Here is a 24,251-nt window from a genome sequence, read left to right as displayed (position 1 = left end):
GTTTACCCGTTTGCTGCAAGGTCACTTCTGCAATCAACTGTGTCTTCTGCGTCCTGCAACAAGTCAAACCCTGCAGAGTCATCTGGACCAGCTGCCGAGGAGTCGTGGCCACTGGAGGTACAGACTGCGAAGCTCCCTTCCGCTTGGGAGGTCTGTGGTTGGGGATACTTAGGTTGAAGTAGTTGAGAAACACTGCTGTAGGCAATCAGCCAGCGCCAGTGCCAGTGCCTCTCCTTCTCTCCCACCCTCTTCCCTGCTGGCACCCCTACTGGTATCTCAGGGCCCATCTGGAAGGCCTCTGCACATACACAGATGTTGACATGATGTCACGCATGCACATGATGTCATCATGGCAACATCCACGCACTTTCGTGTGCCTCGAGCCGTGGCCATTACCTTTAGTGAAGCTTCCGTTTCCGGTTTGGCCGTAGCTGGGAGATCCTGATTTGAAAATGTCTCAGCAATAAGAGGTTTATACATAAAATGATGAAAAATGAGAATATGGTTTCTAATTGAACCCTGACTATCGCTCAGCCCCTGAAGACGTCATCGAGCGAAAAACAGACTGGTGTTGGGCACAACAGTTCAATCTTGATAAAATGAAGTATGAATGAGATGAAACATCAAATGGATGAATAAATTGTATTCAAGTTCTAAGTTTGCACAGCATTGGAGGAGTCAAGTTTACCATTTGGACAATAAGTGAAACTTTTTAAATTTTTGATATGAACTTTTGAATTGAATTTTTAATAGGGTGGGAAGGGTAGTTAGAAAGAAGTAATAGCATTAAGTTATATGAGTTGAGTATTTGAATGTGAGTTTTAATGAATTTTAAGTATGTAATAAATTTGGAATGATGATATTGAGAATAATAATTATATATAGCTCTTTTTGGTGATTGGATTTATGAGTATTATTATGCGTAAAAGTAGGCCTCGAGGGAAGATCTGAGGCATGGATAGAATCATTTCTGACTAAAAGACTAACGAGAGTAGAATGGCAAGGGAATACCAGCAACTGGACAAAAAACTGTCATAGGGGTACCACAAGGATTTGCCATGTCACCCATTCTATTCAACATTTTCCTCCGACCACTTGGAAAATTCATCAGAAACCTAGGGTGGGAATGCTACATTTACGCAGATGACATCCATAAGAACATAAGAAGTGCCATCTCCGGAACAGACCCTAGGTCCATCAAGTCCGGTGATCCGCACACGCGGAGGCCCCGCCAGGTGTACCCTGGCATAGTTTTAGTCCCCATATCACTCTAAGCTTCTCATAAGAGATGTGCATCTAGCTTAGCCTTACCTATGTCACCTTATGCCACTCATAAGGAGATGTACATTTAACTTACCCTTAAACCATAGAATGGTGGATTCCGCAATTACCTCTTCTGGGAGAGCATTCCAGGTGTTCACCACTCGTTGCGTGAAGCAGAACTTCCTCATATTTGTCCTGAACTTGTCCCCCCTTAGCTTCAGTCCATGTCCTCTTGTCTGTGTCACATTGGACATTGTAAATAATTTTTTATCCTGCTCTATTTGGTCAATTCCAGTTGATCATACCAATGAGGAAATGAGACGCAATGACCAAACACATGATTGAGATAGGCTTAGAGAATATTTGGATGGTTTCAAGCAAACGGACTAGTAGCCAACAAAGAAAAGACAGAACAACTACTCATAAACAAATTGGGAGGAAACAACCCTGGTTTTCACCTAACACTAGATGACAATACTATAGAACCGTCCAAGAGTGGGGTAAGAAACCTAGGTGACTGGCTGGACCAGAGCCTAGACGTGACAACGCAGATTCAACGGATGGTCAAAAACGTTTATGGCAAACTCTACTGGGTTAGAGGACTGAAACCCTACCTCTCTCACCAAGCAATATCCAATGTAGTAATATCCATGGTACTCACAATCTTTGACTACTGCAATGCAACTTTCCTGGGTTTACCAAAATACATGATCAGACAAATCCAAATCATCCAAAACGCTGCAGCTAGTTTTCTACTAAGTAAAATGAGACAGGCGAGTGCCTCCCCGCTACTGAAGGAGTTACACTGGCTTCCGATTGAGAGCAGGGTGAAATTCAAAATCCTATTGCTGACGCACAAAACTGTTCACCTTTCGGAACCGCAATACCTAGCGGCCAGACTAAATCACCATAAGCCCCGGCATGCTCTGCGCTCAAATCAAGAGTCCTTACTACAAATACCTTCCTTCAAAGACATCAAATACAAAAGTAGCAGGGCAAGAATGTTCTCGGTAATTGCACCGATGTGGTGGAATGGCCTATCGAAAGAATTAAAGTTAGAAAAGAACACTGGAAAATTCAAGAAAGGAATAAAGACTAACCTTTTCTCAAACTACTTCAACTGAAACTATGAAGTTGACAGAGAGAGGAAACCAGATCTTTCAGGGATGCATTTAAATAGATTATATTTAGTTGAAATGGCCAACCTCCTTAAGAGGTAGTTCATTTAGTTGAAATGGCCAACCTCCATAAGAGGTATGTAAAAGTGTATAGTATATTTAGCGGCAATAGTAAACCTAGTATTAATGTGTACATACATAGGTCAACTGATTTCGTATAAACATAAGAACATAAGAGTTGCTGCTGCTGGGTCAGACCAGTGGTCCATCATGCCCAGCAGTCCGCTCACGCAGCGGCCCTTTTGGTCAAAGACCACCACCCTAACTGAGACTAGCTCTACCAGCATACGTCCTTGTTCAGTTGGAACTTGTCTAACTTAGTCTTGAATCCCTGGAGGGTGTTTCCCCCTATGACAGCCTCCGGGAGAGTGTTCCAGTTTTCCACCACTCTCTGGGTGAAGAAGAACTTCCTTATGTTTGTATGGAATCTATCCCCTTTCAACTTTAAAGAGTGCCCTCTCATTCTCCCTACCTTGGAGAGGGTGAACAACCTGTCCTTATCTATTAAATCTATTCCCTTCAGTACCTTGAATGTTTCGATCATGTCTCCTCTCAATCTCCTCTGTTCGAGGGAGAAGAGGCCCAGTGCATATAAATAGGATGTTGAATTATTGGCATAACCATGCCAGTATTAATAACTCTATAACATCACCACAGAGCTCTGTGTATTTCAGTATAGAGCCCATGCATTGTAATACCTCACAATTCCTTATGGTAACATCTCTACAGAAGCTAATGTATCATATCACCTTTATAGAAGCTCATCTAATATAATAAAATGGTAGGATGCGCATGCGCACTAAAAAAATCGTGTTCCCTGGTCCCGTCGTGGAAACACGAGTGCGCATGCGCGCCTACTACGTCACCACAGCCTGCTCTCCACCTCGCGCCGCTACAGGCCCCACACTCGCAACTCACACATCCGCTGCAGCCTAGCAACTCCGACCACAACCTTCCACTCTCAACCGCCTAGGAGCTGCGGCGGGGGCTTTCAGAACAGAATATGATTACCATGTTTCTTTAGGCAGCCCCGGTTGTTTACTTGGATTCAATGTCAGCATTAGGGTTCGCCGGCCGCCAGCCGTGAAAGCCGGGTGAGGAAGACCGCCGCAGCCTCGCCGCTAGGTAGGGGGACAACAATCGCGCTTATGCTCAAGCCGCCGCCACGACTCCTCTCTCGAACCGCACCAGGATCGAGAGAGGAGCTGCGGCGGGGGCTTGAGCATAAGCGCCATTGTTGTCCCCCTACCTAGCTGCAAGGCTGCGGCGGCCTTCCTCTCACGGCTCACATTTAATCCAAGTAAACAACCGGGGCTGCCTAAAGAAACCGGTGCTTGGCCCGCCAAACAATTCCTGCCGTTGCCGAAATTTGCCCCACTGTTCCTTCCCTTCCTCCATCAGGTACAGTTCAGCTCCACCTATGTTAAAAGGAGCTGCTTTGAAATTGGAGCCCTGCCGCCACTGTAACACGTTCCCTCTGCCGCGGTCCCATAGGTCAGAGAAGGGGCGGGACCAAGGCAGAGGGGAACGTGCTACGGCAGTGGCAGGGCTCCGATTTCGACGCGGATCCTTTTAACATTGGTGGATTCACTGCACCTCATGGAGGGAGGGAAGGAAAGGTGGTTGGGCGCTGTTGAGCCCCTCTTTGCCCTCAGACCCTCTCCTAACTGCTCCCTCCTGTCTCAGACCACTGGGGGGAGGTGCCTGTCTTCAGCTGCCGGGATGGAGGGAGGGAAGAAGAAAGAAGGGGCCCTGGCAAGCGAGTTATCAAAAGCCAACCATAGCCTGGGACCCCTACATGATATGACTAATGACCAGACAACAAAAGGTAAAAAAAATAATTTTATTTTCTGTTTTGTGATTACAATATGTCAGATTTGAAATGTGTCTTGAAGGAGGCTGCCGCCACGGCTTTGGACAGAGGGGTACCATTTTCGTGGGAGCCGGCCTTCGGAGAGGCTTGGGACGCGGGGACGGATGCGGGAGGGGCTGCCACTGCGAAGGGCTTTGGTGGGGGAGCCAGCCAGACTGCGAGTGTGGGGACGTTGTAAGCACGGATTGGTCAAGGAGCCGCCGCTTCCGAGGCTTTGAAATTGCTCTCCCACCGTCACTCCCTCCCGCCCCGGCTCTGCCTCTGCCCAGGTTCAAAAGCAAGAGAGGCGGTCATCTAGCACCCGTTAATCTAACGGGCTTAAACACTAGTGTAGTATAACGCCTTTGCAGAGGCTTATATAGACTGCTCTGAATTTACTCCCCAGTCATTAGTAACGGTATAGAAGCTCTCAATAATCATAAATATTAATTCATTTACCATCTTTTATTGCTTCAAACAATATACCGCGTTTCCCTGAAAATAAGACCGGGTCTTATATTAATTTTTGCTCCAAAAAATGCATTAGGGCAGAAGAGGAGTTAAGATGGCAGACGGACCGTGAAGGTGTCCTTTCCGCTCCAGCAATTTTCTTTTTGTGGCTTACCTTGTTTCTTTTGAGATGATTCCTTCTGTTTTCCTAAAATACCACATTCGAAAAGAAAGGGTAATGTGAGAGCCACGATGTTACCGGCTCTCTCGTCTTCCCCGTTCCAGCCGACGATGCCTCAGTTACTGGAGCAGCAAGCTGCCATCAACTCTCGATTGGATGGTAGGAGGTTGGATTCTGCATTGGAGTCAAAAGGGGGAGCGCTTGACTCCTTAGAATATGAAGTGTCACTCCCCTCCAACAACGAATGTGCCACCATGCCCAGAAGAAGCACGGAGCCCAGAGTCGAGCCTCGGAAGGCTAGAAGAGGAGTCCCTGGAGCAAGCACCGGGTGAAGCTTCACCCCCAAAAGAGCTGCAGGGAGAAAGGAATATTGAGAAGCCTGGGAATCCAGAGCAGCAGCCTGCAGTAACACCGGGGACACTTCTAGCGGCTATTAAGAAATTGGATGTGACGGTGGGAAAAATAGCACAGACAATGGTTATAAAAGTGGACGTTGGTTATAAAAGTGGACGTTTTTTCTTTGAATTTAGATAAAATTCATCAAGAATGCATTGAGAAAATTTATACAGAAACAATTTCCACTGTGATAAAAGATCAGAAGTTCATTTCACAGAAAATTGAGCAGATTGAAAACTTTAATCGATGATTGAATCTCAGAGTCTTAAATTGTCCAAAAGTTTTGGGTATGTCTCCTTTGGAAGTTTTTAAGAAGTTTCTACTGGACATTTTGAAATTTCCTCAGGATACAATTCCACCTATTAATAAAGCTTATTTTTTTTTACCACTTATTAAAGATTAAAAAAAAACTGAAACAGTAGAACCACCAGGAATTGCAAAAGAGATTACGAAGCAAATGCAACAAGGGAATAACCTTCAGGATATTACAGCTATTCTTGAAGATTCTCTCTCTGAAGTCAAAGAACGAGCTACTCTTTATTGTTAATTTTGTATTTGAACAGGATTTGACTTCTATTATGAGGTTATACTTTAAACTACAATTCCCTTTTGTGGTCAAATAATCTGGATACATCCAGATGTGACAAAAACAACTCAGGAGAGACAAAGAGATTTCCTAACTATGAGAGAAAAGACAAGAAAAATAGGCGCTACATTTTTGCTAGGATATCCATGTAAATGTATAATTAAATACCTGGGTTTGAAATATGTGGTTTTTCTGCCTGAACACCTAAGATCTTTTTTAAATCTCAAGAAGTAAACCATTGGTGCTACATATAGTGTAAGAATAGAATTGATTGAGGTTAATCCATTTAAGCCAATTTCTTAAAATGTTTTATAATAAATCTCCCCTTGTTTTCTATTTCTCCTCCCCCACGACTATAGTGGTCTGAGGAAGTGTCTATATTCCATTGATTTTGCTTCTTGTGTTATCTTTAATTATAAGAATGGCATTGGAAGTCGACACTGAGATGCTTGTATGAGTGTTAGAACTTGTAAGGATTTGATAAAAATAAATATACAAAAAACGTATTAGTGCTTATTTTCGGGGGATGTCATTTTTTTTCATGTACAACAATCATCTCTCCCTTCCTCTCCTCCACTCCAATTCTTCCTCTTTCCTTTCTCCCCCCCACCACCAAGTGCAGCATCTTTCCTCCCCTTTCACCCATCTCCTTGTGCAGCATCTTTCTATCCCTCCCTCCCATCTCCCTGTGCAACAGGACCTCACCGACCCTCCCACTCTGAAACCATACCTCTGAGGCCTCCAAAAACAGCAACAGTGGCAGCGCTCTGAACGGGCTGCATCATGGGTTTCCTCTTTTGGGGGGGGGGGGGGGTTCGCTGAATTGATGAGTCCGATTTTTTTGGCGAATCGGGCAGTACTAGTGTGTCAGGGATGGAGTTGGGGATATTCGTGGGGGGGCTTCGGGGGTTGATCTTAATGTGTCTTGCAGAAGTAATGGCCACCAGGAAAACCGCTTTGAGAGTAAGATTCTTCAATGAGCAAGAACCCAGGAGCTCAAAAGGGAGGGTGCACAAGCATGGACAGAACCAGATTGAGATTCCAGACCGGAACCGAAGGTCGCATTGGAGGCCGAAGCAATTTGACCGCCCTCAAAAAGCGAACCACATCCAGATAAGAAGTTAAACGCTTATCCTGCAGCAAACCGCGAAATGCAGAAAAGCTGCAAGTTGAACCCGGAGAGAAGACCAGGCCAGGCTACTGTCCAGGCCATCCTGAAAGTACTCCACAATGTAAGGCAAAGAGACATGAAAGGAAACCACTCCACTTGCAGTACACCACTTCTCAAAAATATGCCAAATCCCGAGAAGTGGAAAGCCTCCGGGACCCCAAGAGAGTGGAGATTACTTTATCTGAATAACCTTTTTTCCCCTAGGTGCTCCCTCTTAAGAGCCAAGCTGTAAGACAAAAGATACCTGGATCAAACATTGGAATGGAGCCCTGAGTCAGAAGATCAGGCGATAGTGACAGTGGGAGAGGATCTGCCATGAGACAAACCACATATGCATACCATGGGTGCTTGGGCCAGTCTGGAGTCACCAGGATTATGTGACCAGGGTGCCGAGCAAAGCGAAGAACTCTTCCCACCATTGGCCTTGGAGGAAAAATGTACAGGAGGCCCTCCACCGGCCAAGGCTGTACCAGAGCATCCAGCCCCTCAGCCTGAACATCCCTAAGCTGACTGAAGAACTGGGGCACTTCAGGTCCAGGATCAGGGTGGCCCCAAGTCTGCACAGTCAACTCGAAGGCTGCAGGACCGAGACACCACTCTTCATGATCTAGCACTGAGGAAGTCCACTTGGACATTCTCCACTCCTGCTATGTGGGAAGCCAAGATGTTCAGAAGATGAGTCTCTGCCCAAACCATTAGCAGAGCAGCCTCCTGTCCCACCAGATGACTCCTGGTTCCCCCTGATGATTGACGTAGGCCACCACCTCAGATTTGTATGAGAGAACTCGAACAGACTTGCCTGTCAATAGCAGCTGGAACGCTAGCAACGCCAGTTGGATGGCACTGGTCTCCAGAACATTGATTGACCTCCAACCAGCTGTCCTGAGCCAAATGACTGAGACATTGAGCTCCCCAGTCAAAGAGACTGGCATCCGTGAGAAGCACGGTCCACTGAGGCTAATCTAAACTGCATCAGATTGGAAGAAATGAGCCACCAATGGCAACTGCGATGAACCAACCCCCGTAGAAGAATGGGAGAGTCCATATAGTGCAACTGGGGCAACCACCGCTGCAGCAGAGCATACTGAAGCAGGTGCATGTGAGCCCGGGCCCACCAAACCACGTCCAGGGAAGCTGCCTTTTGCCCCAAGACCCGGAGAAAATCCTGCACCTGAGGACACCGAGAAACCATCAGAAGATGAATCTGCGATTGCAACTTGACCACTTGGGCCTCTGGTGGGAATACCTTTCCCAAGCTGGTGTCAAAAAGAGCCCCGAGGTACTCCAGGCACTGAGATGGAGCCGTAACTCTGGAGCTCTCCTGAAAGGACTTTGCATAGTTTAGGGGTGAACCAGAATGCCCTATTTGTGCACCATAATCATTGTGAACGTCCATGGAGCTTTAGCCAGACCAAAAGGAAGTACACAAAACTGATAGTGAAGGAACCACTGATGGGAGGAGTGAATCGGAACCCCAAGTCATCCTCCATCAGATCGAGAGAGGTCAGGAATTCCCCCAGCTGAACCACCAGAATGACAGATCTCAGGATCTCCATGTGAAAAGATGGAACTTAGAGAGCCCTATTGACCCCCTTCAGATCTAAGATGGGCCAAAAAGTCCCCTCTTCCTTGGGCACCACGAAGTAAATGGAATATCAACTGGTGCAACACTCCTGAGGAGGTACTGGAACTATAGCTTTCACATCAAGCAGCCTTTGAAGCATCTGGCAAAAAGCCTGCTTCTTCCATGCCGGCTGACAAGGAGAAATGAGAAAGTGATCTGGCAAGGCATGGGAAAACTTCAGAGCATAACTCTCCCGAATCACCTCCAGGACTCACTGATATATTGTGATCTTGGTCCACCCCTGGTAAAAATCCCATAACCGGGCACCCACCGGCATCAGGGGAAGAGTCTGCAAGGAGTCATTGGGTGGGGCGTGTGGCGGGGGAACGTGTGGAGGGATCACGCCCTCCCTGATGGCCCACCTTGAAAATATTGCATGCACTAAAAGAAACGGCCCTGGGAAGACCCGGCGGCAGGAAATGAAGCTGCCCTTCGACCAGGGCGGTATTTGCAGAAATCACACAAATGTCCCCGAGCAACGCCACCCTGCACAGGTGGGTTGGCACAGTCTTCCAGAAGATGGGGCACCTTAGAGTTGATATTCCATTTACTTCATGGTGCCCAAGAAAGAGGTCTGAACCAACTTATCCAAATACTCACCAAACAAGAAAGACCCCCAAAAGGTAAATTTCGTCAGCTTAGCTTTAGATGTCGCATCCGCCGACCAAGCCCAGAGCCACAGGGTACGATGAGTGGACACCCCAAGAGCCATGGACTTGGCCGACACCCACAACAGATCATACATGGCATCTGAGAGATATGAAGCACCCATCTCAATTTTGGCTACTTCCTGTTCAACGAAGAACCAGTCATCAGACTGCCAGTCAAGGACATGCTTGGCCCACTGAAAACAGGCCCGAGCCACCAGACCGCCATACATTGCCACCTTGACCGCTAGGGCAGTGACATCAAAATTTTGCTTAAGGAGAGATTTCAACCTGAGTCCCACTGATATCAGTGTCAAGGCTTACAGCTGAGTTACCTCTATAAAATTTTGAGGAGGTGGAGCAAATGGGGGAGGGATTCAACTCATGACCCGTTGAGTGTGACGTGACCCGTCGATTGTGACACACCCGAAGTCAGACGAACCCTCGAAAGGGTCCCCCCAAGCTCAGTCTGGCACCAGACGGGGACAAGAAGGCCATTAAATAACTTCCAACAGGCCTACACTAACCCAGGGAAGACAGCAACAACTTACCACACCTGATTGGAGACTGAGAACAGACTGAATATATTAGGGAGAAGCACAGCTACCTGTATTATAGCCAAAAGGTTTTGTTGCAGTCTCCACCTGCTGGTCATGGTGAGCTATTGCCCATCAGTGAACTGGGCTGGTCTGAAGAGTTACTAAAGAAATGCCCATTTAACCCTATCCTTTGTTTTCTGTGCAATAACCAGTTGCTAATCCATAACTGAAAATTGCCTCCTATCTCATGACTCCTTAATTTTCTCAGAAGTCTCTCATGAGGAACTTTGTCAAAAGCTTTTTGAAAATCTAGATACACTACATCAACCAGCTCACCTTTACCATATGTTTATTCACACCTTCAAAGAAGTCAAAAGCAAATTGGTGAGGAAAGACCTCCCTTGGCTGAACCCATGCTGACTCTGTCCCATTAAATAAGAACATAAGAACATAAGAATTGGTGCTGCTGGGTCAGACCAGTGGTCCATCGTACCCAGCAGTCCGCTTCCACTATTTTGCTTGGCACTGAAGTCAGGTTTACCTGCCTATAATTGTGCAGCATCGATAACTATTGTGAGATTCATTCACCAGTTTTTACATATTAATTTAGTTACTACAGTTGTACAGCAGTGTGAATTTTTAAGACACATACAAAATACTACAGAAAATGAGAGAAAAGAAGGCTAACCTTAAAGACTATATGGAGCATCATGCGTAAGCCCTTTTTGCCAGGGTATTTCTCAGCGATGTTATCTGCAGACAGGTTGAAGAGGTTGGCTCCTGTTTCAGTGCAGAGGGCATGAACTAGCATTTTCTTTCCTACCCCAGCAGGTCCAGTCAAAAGCAAGGATTTCACCACAGGAGCTTTCTCATGCACTGTTTGTGAACCTAGGGAGAAAAGCATGTCATTGGTATTCTTTCATTTAAGGATTGAAACAGAGAATGGGAAAACAAAATTCTGATTCTGTAAGTTAAAAAAACCCTTTTAAAATTGTCTCTATTACCTGCAACAGCTACAAAACTTCTCTCCATATATTGAAAAGTCAAGTCTTTCCACAATGGCCAATGCCATGATAACATCATGACTAGACTTCTATAACGCCCTATACATTGGTCAAACTATAAAGAGTCTGCATCAGCTTCAACTAATTCACAATGCTGTAGCACAACTGATAGAAGGATGCAAGTGAGGGGACCACATCATATCCTTTCTGCAAAAATTATACTGGCTACCAATATCTTAGAGGGCTTAATTTAAAACTCTATGATTAATTTTCAAGGTCCTCAGACAAAATGGGTCAGAGTACTTAAAGAATAAATTATCGTATATACTTGAATATAAACTGACCTGAATATAAACTGAGGTAACCTTTTTTCCCCACAAAAAGGAAGAAAAAAAGTTATCTTGAATATAAACTGGGAGGGAGGGGTTATATTCAAGTGTCCTGTCTTGCATCCAGCTCTCCTTTCCTCCCTCCCTCCTTCCTTCCTTCCTTCCCTTCCTACCAGCCCCCAATGCCCACTACAGGCCTGCCTGAAGCCCTGGTTGTCCAGTAGTGAGCTGGGACAGGAGCAATCCTTCTTATATCCTGTCCTGGACGACTCTAAACTGCCCTACCTACCTTACCCCTGCACAACTTACCTGTAAAGCCCTGGTGGTCTAATGGTGAAGAAGGGCAGGAGCTATCTTCCTATGTTTCTGCCTCATGAGAGCCGTGAGCAAAAATGCCTGCTGCAGCATAACATCATATCAGATAAGTTATGTACATCTTTCTTGTATTTATTCTAGTACCTCGTATTTCAGAAATATACAGTGGTACCTTGGTTTGCGAGTGTTTTGCAAGACGAGCAAAACATTTGCAAAATCGGCACTTCAGAAACCGAGCATGGCTCGATTTATGAGCGCCCCCTCCAGCGATCCAGCACCCTCCCCCCGCTATCCGGCACCCTCCCGCTGCGATCGGGCACCCCCCCGCCGCTGCTTACTGTCATCTGGGCACCGGCACCGGCATGTCCTGTGCGTTGGTGCCGGTGCCCGAAGATCGGCCTCCTCTTCTTGCTGAACATTGAGCATCTGTGCATGCTCAAGGCCTGCGAGTTCACGGAGAGAATGTGAACTCGCAGGCCTTGAGCATGCGCACATGCTCAAGGCCTAGCAAGAAGAGGAGGCCGATCTTCGGGCACCGGCACCATCGCACAGGACATGCCGGTGCTGGTGCCCATATGACAGTAAGCAGCGGCGGGGAGGGTGCCCGATCGTGGTGAGGGGTGTCGGATCGCGGGGGGGAGGGTGCTGGATCACAAGGGGGGCCTTCATGGGGGAGCAATGCCGGTTCTCATGGGGGGAGGGATTGAGCAGTGCCGCTGGCCTCGGGGGGTGGAAACGTATCAAAGCGAGTTTCCATTATTTCCTATGGGGAAACTCGCTTTGATAAACAAGCATTTTGGATTACGAGTATGCTTCTAGAACGGATTATGCTCGTAATCCAAGGTACCACTGTATTTGTAAATAATCATTAGAATAATTTGTAACTATTTTTATAACTTGCAAGCCAGATGTCTAAATATTTTTATCTAATAAATTAATTTATAATCACACTTTGCCAAACTTCTTTTAATAAGGCAGTAAATTCTGGGAGAGTTGCTGATATTTATCCTGAAGTTCAGGGAAAGACCTAATCATCCCCCTGGTGGCATCCCAAAGCTGCCCCACACAAACCAGACCCTTAGTTTCCCATGTAGCAAAGACCCCCCTCTCTCTGCTGAGAGCAGACTCATAGTAACATAGTAACATAGTAGATGACGGCAGATAAAGACCCGAATGGTCCATCCAGTCTGCCCAACCTGATTCAATTTAAATTTTTTTTTTTTCTTCTTAGCTATTTCTGGGCGAGAATCCAAAGCTTTACCCGGTACTGTGCTTGGGTTCCAACTGCCGAAATCTCTGTTAAGACTTACTCCAGCCCATCTACACCCTCCCAGCCATTGAAGCCCTCCCCTGCCCATCCTCCTCCAAACGGCCATGCACAGACACAGACCGTACAAGTCTGCCCAGTAACTGGCCTAGTTCAATCTTTAATATTATTTTCTGATTCTAAATCTTCTGTGTTCATCCCACGCTTCTTTGAACTCAGTCACAGTTTTACTCTCCACCACCTCTCTCGGGAGCGCATTCCAGGCATCCACCACCCTCTCCGTAAAGTAGAATTTCCTAACATTGCCCCTGAATCTACCACCCCTCAACCTCAAATTATGTCCTCTGGTTTTACCATTTTCCTTTCTCTGGAAAAGATTTTGTTCTACGTTAATACCCTTTAAGTATTTGAACGTCTGAATCATATCTCCCCTGTCTCTCCTTTCCTCTAGGGTATACATATTCAGGGCTTCCAGTCTCTCCTCATACGTCTTCTGGCGCAAGCCTCCTATCATTTTCGTCGCCCTCCTCTGGACCGTCTCAAGTCTTCTTACGTCTTTCGCCAGATACAGTCTCCAAAACTGAACACAATACTCCAAGTGGGGCCTCACCAATGACCTGTACAGGGGCATCAACACCTTCTTCCTTCTACTGACTACGCCTCTCTTTATACAGCCCAGAATCCTTCTGGCAGCAGCCACTGCCTTGTCACACTGTTTTTTCGCCTTTAGATCTTCGGACACTATCACCCCAAGGTCCCTCTCCCCGTCCGTGCATATCAGCTTCTCTCCTCCCAGCATATACGGTTCCTTCCTATTATTAATCCCCAAATGCATTACTCTGCATTTCTTTGCATTGAATTTTAGTTGCCAGGCATTAGACCATTCCTCTAACTTTTGCAGATCCTTTTTCATATTTTCCACTCCCTCTTCGGTGTCTACTCTGTTACAAATCTTGGTATCATCTGCAAAAAGGCACACTTTTCCTTCTAACCCTTCAGCAATGTCACTTACATACATATTGAACAGGATTGGCCCCAGCACCGAACCCTGAGGGACTCCACTAGTCACCTTTCCTTCCTTCGAGCGACTTCCATTAACCACCACCCTCTGGCGTCTGTCCGACAGCCAGTTTCTGACCCAGTTCACCACTTTGGGTCCTAACTTCAGCCCTTCAAGTTTGTTCAACAGCCTCTTATGAGGAACTGTATCAAAGGCTTTGCTGAAATCCAAGTAAATTACATCTAGCATATGTCCTCGATCCAGCTCTCTGGTCACCCAATCAAAAACTCAGGATTATATACTTCAAAAGGGTAAACCAAGAGTACCCTCTGCCCTCCAAAAGGAGCCCCTGCACTACTCTCCATATCCACAGAGCTGTCTGAACAGAAGTAAGACTGCCCTCTACCCTCCAAACCCCAGGGAGTCAGAGTGAGTGTAATAATGGTATCTGCCCAAGTCCCTCTTGTTCAATAGCAACCCATTGTTTACAATTTTGAGCTTGCCACTCAATAAGAGCTTGCAGTTGAGCAACCTGATAATATTTCACAACATTAGGGACAGCTAATCTACCCTCTCCCTTGCTCAAACAAAGAACCTGAAAGCTCACCCAGGGATATCTATTAGCACATATAAATCTAGAAATTCTCTTCTGTAAACCATCCAAAACAGACCAGTTAACACATATTGGTAGGGACTAAAAAATAAACAACAGTTGCGGGAGAATTATGCCCTATCCATGAGAGATACATACCCTCCCATCTATCTAAATCTTTACGTATTTGATGAAATAAGAGAATGTAGTTCAAGTCATAAAGATTGGCACCCAAAGGCCCAAAATAGACACCCAAGTACTACATAGAAGATTTTACCCAATGAAAAGGAAAAGACGAACATAGTGGCCTTCAGCAAATTGATATTCAACAGCTTTGACTTACTCAAATTAACTTTAAAGCCCGAAACATCACCATAGGCATCCAACTTCCCCAATATTGCTGTTAAAGAAGTCACCGGGTCCTGAATAGTAAATAAGAGATGATCCACAAACAAACAACTTATATTCCCCAGACTCAGTCTGGACACCTTGAATACCCGCATGGGCATGGACATGCTGCACTAGAGGTTAAATTGCCAAGGCAAATAGGATGGGAGAAAGGAGGCAACCCTGTCAATTTCTTTGGGACAAGACAAACAGGGCAGAATAGCTACCATTCACTTTAATAAACCCCAGCGGATTCGTATACAGCACCCTAACCAATACCTGCATGCAAGGGCCCAGCCCAATATACTCCAATACCTTGAACAAAAAAGCCTTGAGACCAGGTTGAAGGCCTTTTCAGAGCAAATCATATCATCATTACAATTCTAAAGAAGCATGTGTCTACCTCTGGTAAGGATTGGGATATGAAGCTACCTTTGGTACTGATGGCTATTTCTGCCACACCTCATTGTTCCAAAGGAGTGTCTCCTTTTGAAATGATGACAGGTATGAAAATGATGTTGTTTATTCATTTGTTGTACAGGATGAATGATGTTAATCTTTCCAGTGCTACCACTGCCCATGAATATGTCGCTCATTAAAGTCAACATTTGCAAAGTGCATTTGCCTTTACCCAAAAGAATCTGGAAAGTTCTGCTAAAGGTACATCCTATTGATTTTATCTGGGAATTGGATCAAATTCTTATGCTCAAATCTTCTTACACTGTTGAACTTACTGTTGATAGTTCTCATCTACAGGTTATTGACTACAATACTGATTCTCCCAGAGTCTATGGGGTTGCTACTACTACAATTTATCACTTTATATAGTGCTGAAAGGTATACAACCCAGTGTGTAATAGACGGTTCTTGCTCAGAAGAGCTTACAATCTAACTTGGACAGACAGACATAACATGATATATAGGGTTAAAAATGCAGAACCCAAAGGTAAGAGGAGTTAGGAGTTGAAGGCAGTCTCGAAGAGTTATTGGTAATTATGATCCTCATCTCTTAAATACGGCTGTTCTGATTTCCACCTGACTATGAATCATCTTGTTCCTGCGCTTCATCTTTTTGACTTGAGAAGTTTTCCTCCAGCAACATCAGCTTCATTGTTTACCCATTCCTAAAACGAGACTACAAGATTTTGTTGCAGATATGCCAGAGTAATCTTCTACTTGGTTGAATTTGTGATTGACTATCATTAACTAACTTCTACTTTGGCATACATTATATAGTCTTGTATTTAGTTTTGATTCTTGTTACATATGTTATGACATTATCATAATGCTTTATCAGAGTTTAACAATCATATTTGATTACTTTTGGTCCATTAATACACTTATTAGACCATGGCTTTATGATTTACTGAAGTTTAATTTTAATCCTGAAATCACCACTGATTTGTGTTATTATAAAGAGACTGAGTTTTTATGCAAAATGCATCAAGTCTTAGGTTTAACCATATGTCCCAATTTAACCTATTCCTTTGTATTTTTGTTAGGTTGAAGGTGAAATAGACTCCATTGTAGTTTTTTCTCCTTCAAAAGGGGGGGGGAGGGGGGATAGACTATAAGAGTGTTCCTTCATTATCCTTTTAAAGGCTTAAGGCCTGGGTAAACCTAACACCAATTTACTGAATCCATCTTTGCTGAGCCATAAGGAACTTTGACGAATCAGCACTTTTGAACAAAGAGGCCATGGATTTTGTTTTGCTATAGAGAACAACTTGAGAAAGTATGCAGGAGCAAGTTATAGGCATGGTAATGACATATTGTCCTATTTATTATCTTGACTGAACATGCTGTACTAGCCTTGGAGGAAGGTAAATGAAGAAGTTTATTCACTCTCTTTTGGTCCTGTCCCTGATTGGGGTAAATCCTGATTGGCCAGGTGGTCACCTGAGCATGGGAAAGAAAAGGAATAGAATCAGAAAGTGAGGAATAATTGGGGCCTGAAGTGGAAGGAGATAGAAAGAAAAAGAAGAAGATATCATGGTTGGCTAGCACATCTCTGGAAAGAGAAGGAATAATGTATCAGTTATGCTGAAAGACTGATATATGTGCTAAGCCAGAATAAGAAATAATTCTGCAGCTGAATATCTTTTGAACTATTACCAGACAGAAACCTGCTGTTGTGCACTGAAATAATCTGGAATTAACTTGAACCAGTCTTAGTGTGCGCTCACAATCAAGTTTGTAGCCTGGAGAAAATTTCCAGCCATAGAACACTGACTGAACAGCTGGAGAAAGGGTGAGGATGTGAAATCTCTTTCAGTTATGGGATTAGTTAGTCACTGGTATTTTCTTTGCTAAGGGTTGGCTAACTCTGGGACAAGTATTATTTTAGCTCAAGATATAGTTGCTATTTTATAATCTCTTCTCAGGAAATTTTCTCAGAGTAACATACAATAGTATTCTTTGTGCCACCTTGAAAACATTAAAATTCATTAATAATTTAACATCTATACCAGTACAACAATCCATGTGTCAATTCTTATGGTTGAGCTCCAAGATTCAAATTGGTGAGTCTAAGATCCTCTGGAAGCATTGTCTGCAGGCAGGCATACGTACATTAGATGATGCATTATCAAATGGGAAAATGCTTGATTTTTCACAACTGCAACAATCATTCAGTATTTCAAAGTCTCAAGCATATAAGTGGTTGCAGTTGAAGTAGGCCATTCAGAAGGGGTTCCCTGATTGGCGCAACTTAAAAAATCAGTATAACTTGTCGGGCTTATGCTTCCAGACAGATTTGCTAGGGCATCAGGCAGCCAAGTGGTATAAATTAATATCTGAATAAGAAACCTAAAACTAGTCTCAAAGACATTTGGAGCATTGAGATAAGCAGCAGATTTCTGCTACTCAATGGCCACGGATTTGGACTTGGAGGATAATATGTACAGCGTTAGCATCTATGGGACAAACTTGTTTTTTTCTGTTACATAGTTTTTGGGACCCCTGTTTGTTTGCAAAAGTTAGATAGTTCAAAGTCAAATAGATGCTGCCACTGTCATCTTGAAATAGGGACACAGGATCACTTATTGTTCTATTGTCCCTTGATACTCAATTTTTGGAGATCGATATGGGGACAAATCAATTTGGTTTTGGAATCTTGTATTCCGCTGTCATATGAGGCAGTTATTTGTGGTTCTTTGTTGTTCTCCAAGCCTCCTTTGGATAAATATAAAAGTAAATTATTTCGTATCATGACTGGGATAGCCATGCAAATGGTAACCAAAAATTGGAAAAGTTGGGATCGACTTAATTTTCCCTTCTGGTGGGAGTCTGTATGCTTATGCAACAAATACGAGAGAATGATCTCAGAACTTATGGGTAATAATAAGACTTTTAAATAAACTTGGAGTCCATTGGTAAAGTTTATTAAAGTTTATTAGCCGGATTATTATCCTGATTTCTTACTTGAGTTACACATCCAGGGAGGGTGGGTGGTTGGGTGGAGGGGTATTTTGTTATTATCACTGACTAATAAGTTCAATACGATTTTCACTAAAATATTACATTTGAATTCTTCTTGTATTGGGGTAGGGGGGATAATAGTTTTGAAGCATTTATGCTGGATGAAAATGCAATTGTGTAGTTTAATATATGTATTTATACACATTTTAATGCATTAATATGGAATGAAAACTTAATAAAGAATTATTTAAAAAAGGATAGGTTTTGTACATCTTTCTTGTATTTATTCTAATGTTTCAGAAATATATTTTTGAATAATCATTAGAATAATTTATAACTATTTTTTTAACCTGCATGCCAGATATCTAAGTATTTTTGTTATTTAATAAAATAATTTAAAATCACACTTTGACAAAGTTTTTATTAATAAGGCAGCAATTATAGAATCAGAGGGACATTAAGTGCAGTTAGCCCTATCTAAAACGAGTTCAGAATATTTACTTTCTAAGGTCCTCTTTTACTAAGATGCGCTAACCGATTAGCATGCACTACACGCTAACACGTGCATGTTAGTCTATGGATGCGTTAGCGTTTAGCGCGCGCTAATTGGTTAGCACACCTTAGTAAAAGAGGGGGGTAAGTGATTTTACTGTTGCCACCTCTGCACACTATAACAGGAGAAGTGCCCCTATGATCATTTGCAGCAGTGGTCACTCCTTGCCAACCTAATAAGTGCTCCTCCAGCTTGCCATAAAAGATTAGAAGAAGGGTGTGTTAGTCTACTTGCCACATTATCCACTCATGTAGCTTCATTGACCTGGACCTGAGAGTACAGAGCAGGCCACTGAAACAACATAGTGGCTAAAGAGGAAGAGCAGTGCACTGTGTTGCCATTAGGGACCATTGCCAAGTGGCCATCAGAATCTGAGTAAAAGATGAGGATGCTGGGGCTGCATGGTGTGTGACAGCACCTATGCCAATGCCAACATTAGTTAGATACCATGATATATGTTACAATGAATGACATGTGACAGAAGGGACAACTTAAGAATGTTTATTAATCTAAAAATGACATGGTCATGTTGTGAAAAATAGGTTATCAATGGCAGCAAGATGGCACATATGTCACATCAAGATGACAATTGTCAGCAGATATACAATTGTTTCCAAGAATACAGACAGCTGTGACTACTGTGACATCATATGTCAAAGGTAATGTGAACAGATACTGCTTTAATTAAGCAATAGAGACATTAATTTAAGCTCATGGATAACAGGGTATGACTAAGGGATTGGATATCTTGTAGATATCTCTCTGATTTGACCATTTTCAGGACATCCAACGATCTGCATCTGAAACATCTAGAAATGGCTAGATAAACACCTGAACACCATTTTCAATTTCTTTTTCTTCTTAGTGGAAATGGTTCCCCCCCAAAAAAAAAAAAAACAGAAAGCAGGACCAGCCACACAGCTGCAAGTCCAATTTTACACCAGATGAGATTGAAATGCTGGTGAAAGAGGTACAGATATAGCACCAATGCCTGTTTTCCCTCAAGGGACAACACAACAAGCAAGGTGATTAAATTTGCAGACAATACGAAGTTATTCAGAATAGTGAAGATGCAGGGGGATTGCGAAGATCTGCAACTTGACATAATCAGGCTTGAGGAATGGGCATCGACATGGAAGATGAGGTTCAACATGGATAAATGTAAAGTGATGCATGTCGGTATCAAAAATCTCATGCACGCATACAGAATGTATGGGGTGGTACTTGGAGAGACCTCCCAGGAAAGGGACTTGGGAGTTCTGATCGACAAGTTGATGAAGCCATCCATGTAATGTGCGGCGGCAGCAAAAAGGGCAAACAGAATGCTAGGAATGATAAAGAAGGGAAATACGAATAGATCAGAGAAGGTTATCATGCCGCTGTACCGGGCCATGGTGCGCCCTCACCTGGAGTACTGCGTACAGCACTGGTCGCCGTACCTGAAGAAGGACACGGTACTACTCAAAAGGGTCCAGAGAAGAGTGACTAAGATGGAGCTACCTTACAGTGAAAGATTAGAGAAACTGGGCCTCTTCTCCCTCGAACAGAGGAGATTGAGAGGGGACATGATCAAAACATTCAAGGTACTGAAGGGGATAAACTTAATAGATAAGGACAGGTTGTTCACCCTCTCCAAGGTAGGGAGAACGAGAGGGCACTCTCTAAAGTTGAAAGGGGATAGATTCCATACAAACATAAGGAAGGTCTTCTTCACCCAGAGAGTGGTAGAAAACTGGAACGCTCTTCTGGAGTCTGTCATAGGGGAAAACACCCTCCAAGGATTCAAGACAAAGTTAGACAAGTTCCTGGTGAACAAGGACGTACGCTGGTAGGACTAGTCTCAGTTAGGGCGCTGGTCTTTGACTAGAGGGCTGCCACGTGAGCGGACTGCTGGGCATGATGGATTGGTCTGACCCAGCAGCGGCAATTCTTATGTTCTTACCTCAATGCCTAATCCAAGGGCAAGGAGTGGGCTGCCATTGCCATTTACGGAAGAAGATGTAAGAAATCTACCTGAACCAGAAATGGTTTTCAAGGGTGATGATATGGAGGAACTGAAAGAAATCTTGGTGAATCTGTAAAATGTACTGAGCCAAATTGACAAGTTAAAAAGTGATGAATCACCAGGACTGGATGGTATACATCCCAGGGTATTAACAGAATTCAAAAATGAAATTGCTTACCTGCTGTTAGTGTCGCTAAAATCATCTGTAGTACCTGAAGATTGGAAGGTGGCCAATGTTATGCCGATTTTTAAAAAGGGCTCCAGGGGAGATCTGGGAAATTACAGACTAATAAGCCTCACTTCAGTGCCAGGCAAAATGTTAAAAACGATTATAAAAAATAAAATTGTGGAACACGTAGACAAGCATGATTTAATGAGATGGAGTCAGCATGGGATCAGCTGAGGGAGATCTTGCCTCACAAATTTGATTGACTTCTTTGAAGGTGTGAATAAACATGTGGATAAAGGTGAGCCAGTTAATCGGATAGAAAACCGAGAGTAGGGTTAAATGGTCATTTTTCTCAATTCAGGAGAGTAAACAGTGGAGTGCCACAGGGGTCTGTACTGGGACCGGTGCTATTTAATTTATTTATAAATGAACTGGAAATTGGAACAACAAGTGAGGTGATTAAATTTGCAGATGACACTAAACTGTTCAAAGTTGTTAAAAATGGGGGGGCGTGTCCAAGCTCTAAACAAGATGGATGCCTGAACTCTTTTCTCCTCCTCAACTCCTACTAAATTTGAAAGCTGGACTTATTTTATCTATTTGAAAACAACTTTTCCTCTTCTACACTAATCAAGGACAATGTCATCATCAAAACAATATAAAATGGATGTGACAGCTAGCTCATCTGCTGGTCTTAAAAGAACCAAACCTGATCCACCAACTCCAGAAAAACTGTCACCTGAAAAGAAAGCTGCAACTGCCAGTGATATAGTTCTGGACGAGCTGAGAGCCCTGAAGGAATTAACTACCAAACATTTTGAAGCAACGAAAGAATTAAAAGATGATTTAGCAGAAATTAACACCTCATTATCCAATTTCCAGCTGCGCATAGAGAAGCTTGAATCTCGTGCTGATGCCATAGCCCTTGAAATACACAAACCCAGAACCATATGGAAAAACAAATGAAAAAACTAGAACAGGATATGGAAGATCTGGCCAATAGGAGTCGTAGAAATAATTTACGTATTATTGGCTTAAAGGAAGGAATTGAAAGAACTGATATGAATACCTTTCTGAAAAAATGGTTGCCTAAAGTGCTGAATTTAGATCCTGACTGCACCATTGACATTGAACACTCTCATCGAGTGCCATCAAGAATGCATCATTACATTACATTACATTACATTACATTAGGGACTTCTATTCCGCCTATACCTTGCAGTTCATGGCGGATTACAAAAGAGCTAACTGGACATTTCCAATGAAGTTACAACAGTTTTGGGGTTTTTTGGGTTTTTTTGGTTACAAGGGAAGAGAGGTACCTGGATTAATTCTGGAAGAACTTGCAAATTGGATATTAAATTGACTGTACGTTACTGTGTGATATAACAAATAGATTACAGTTAGAGTACAAATAAGATTACGTAACATTTCAGGGATCTGAATACTTGGTTGGTGTTTTGGGGAGGAAGAGATTATTTAAGTGGAGGTTTTGAGGGAGAATTCAAAATCAACCTTTTCCCCGCCTGATTGTGGTCAAACTCCTGTGCTTCCTGCAAGCCCTTCAATTACTCACTGCGGCCAGAGCACACACCGGTCTCATCATAGATGGAAAAAAGATCCACATTGTTCTTGACCTGGCTCAAACCACCTCCAGGAAGAGGAAATCCTTTCTTGCCATACGTCCGAGGCTGAAATTCATCAGTGCTCATTATGGTCTGCAATACCCGGCACGTATGATTATCACCATCAATAATGCCACCAAAATGTTTGATTCTCCTTATCTTCTACAGGCTCATCTGGATCAGCTTCAGTCGCAGGGCATGGGAACTTGACTGTCTTTTCTCCGTGCATCGGTTCCAGTCTGAGTGCTGCTATGGTTCCTGTTATAGTAATTCATCTGACTGTCTTTAACCGTTCTGACTTTTCTTGCAATGAGTTCTTTTTCTACTTTAATACTGTTGTTCTTACAATGAACTTTTGATGTTTTATAAACTTGTGTTGAACCCCTGTGATCGCATGTACTATTGCAACCATTTTGATTTGCCTGCTTCTTCTCATCTTCTTAGCCTTTCCCGCGCTCACCACGACTCCATTTTCTACCACATGAATTGGTCCCGCTGTGAGCTGAGAGCACCGCACTGATTTAGACTTTTAAATTATTTACTGCCTTGATCTATTTTATATAATACTTGACTCTCATTTAATCTTTCTATCCATTCTCTATCTGCTTACAATAAAGTTTTCCTCTTCTGTTCAGCCCCGCTGGTTAACATATGCGCTGTTGTTTTTCTGTTTCCTCGCAATCTTATAAAAATTTAATTTCCGGTAAGCTGACCTGCTTTCCTATTGTTAACTGTTCTTTCTTACTTATGCTACCTGTGTTTCTTTTCTCTAATTAATATTTACTATTGTGATATGACATTTCATTTAATTTGATTATAACTCTAGTTTATTTCAGTCTTCATACGGTAATCTACTTGCTCATAGTACTCGGACTCTTGCCGCCTTTATCTACTTGTTCACTCTGTCTCCTAATCTCTCTTTTCATATGCCGGCCATCCTTTCGTCTTGATATGCTTACTATACGACCTTAGTTAAACTGCTCTTTTATTTCTGATCTGATTACATAAGAACATAAGAAAAGCCCTCACCGGATCAGACCGAGGTCCATCCAGTCCGGTGATCCGCACACGCGGCGGCCCATTTAAGTACTCCTAACTGGAGACCCAGTTATACCATAGCCCTCGATACAATTTGCAAGAAGGTGTGCATCCAACTTGCGCTTGAATTCCAGAACAGTAATCTCTGTCACAACATCCTCCGGGAGAGCATTCCAAAATCCCAGCATGCGCTGTGTAAAAAAGAACTTCCTGACATTCGTTCTGAACCTGCTGCCCCTCAGTTTCAGTCTGTGACCTCTTGTCCGTGTCACATCCGAAAAAGTCAGCAATGCTTCTTCTTAGTCGATTTTATCAAATCCCTTTATTATTTTAAAAGTCTCTATTAAATCCCCTCTCAGTCTTCTCTGCTCGAGGGTAAACAATCCCAATTTCCTAAGGCGCTCTTTGTAGCTCAAATTCTCCAATCCCTTGACAAGTTTCGTGGCTCTCCTCTGTACCCTTTCCAGCAGAATTATATCTTTCTTGAGGTATGGAGACCAGTGTTAGACACAGTATTCCAATTGCGGTCTGACCATTGCTCTATAAAGTGGCATTATTACATCTTCCGATCTACTCGTGATCCCCTTTTTAATCATGCCCAACATCCTGTTTGCTTTCTTCGCCGCCGCCACACATTGTGCCGAAGGCTAAAGCCTTCTG

The 24,251-nt window shown here is 43.5% G+C and overlaps 1 protein-coding gene across 6 annotated transcripts in view; it reads right to left on the bottom strand.

The window, feature by feature from the left end:
- The window catches only part of IQCA1 (IQ motif containing with AAA domain 1), a 1,056,753-nt gene that overhangs the window by 327,377 nt on the left and 705,125 nt on the right, over nt 1-24,251 (bottom strand). For all 6 annotated transcript variants that reach the window (XM_033944078.1, XM_033944080.1, XM_033944079.1 and 3 more), the window contains one exon: nt 10,576-10,775. In XM_033944078.1, the coding sequence (XP_033799969.1) occupies nt 10,576-10,775 (200 nt within the window). The remainder of the gene's footprint in view (nt 1-10,575; nt 10,776-24,251) is intronic.

This window comes from Geotrypetes seraphini, chromosome 5 (assembly GCF_902459505.1).
Source record: "Geotrypetes seraphini chromosome 5, aGeoSer1.1, whole genome shotgun sequence".
Classification (NCBI taxonomy): domain Eukaryota; kingdom Metazoa; phylum Chordata; class Amphibia; order Gymnophiona; family Dermophiidae; genus Geotrypetes; species Geotrypetes seraphini.
This window is presented reverse-complemented; position numbering and strand designations above follow the sequence as displayed.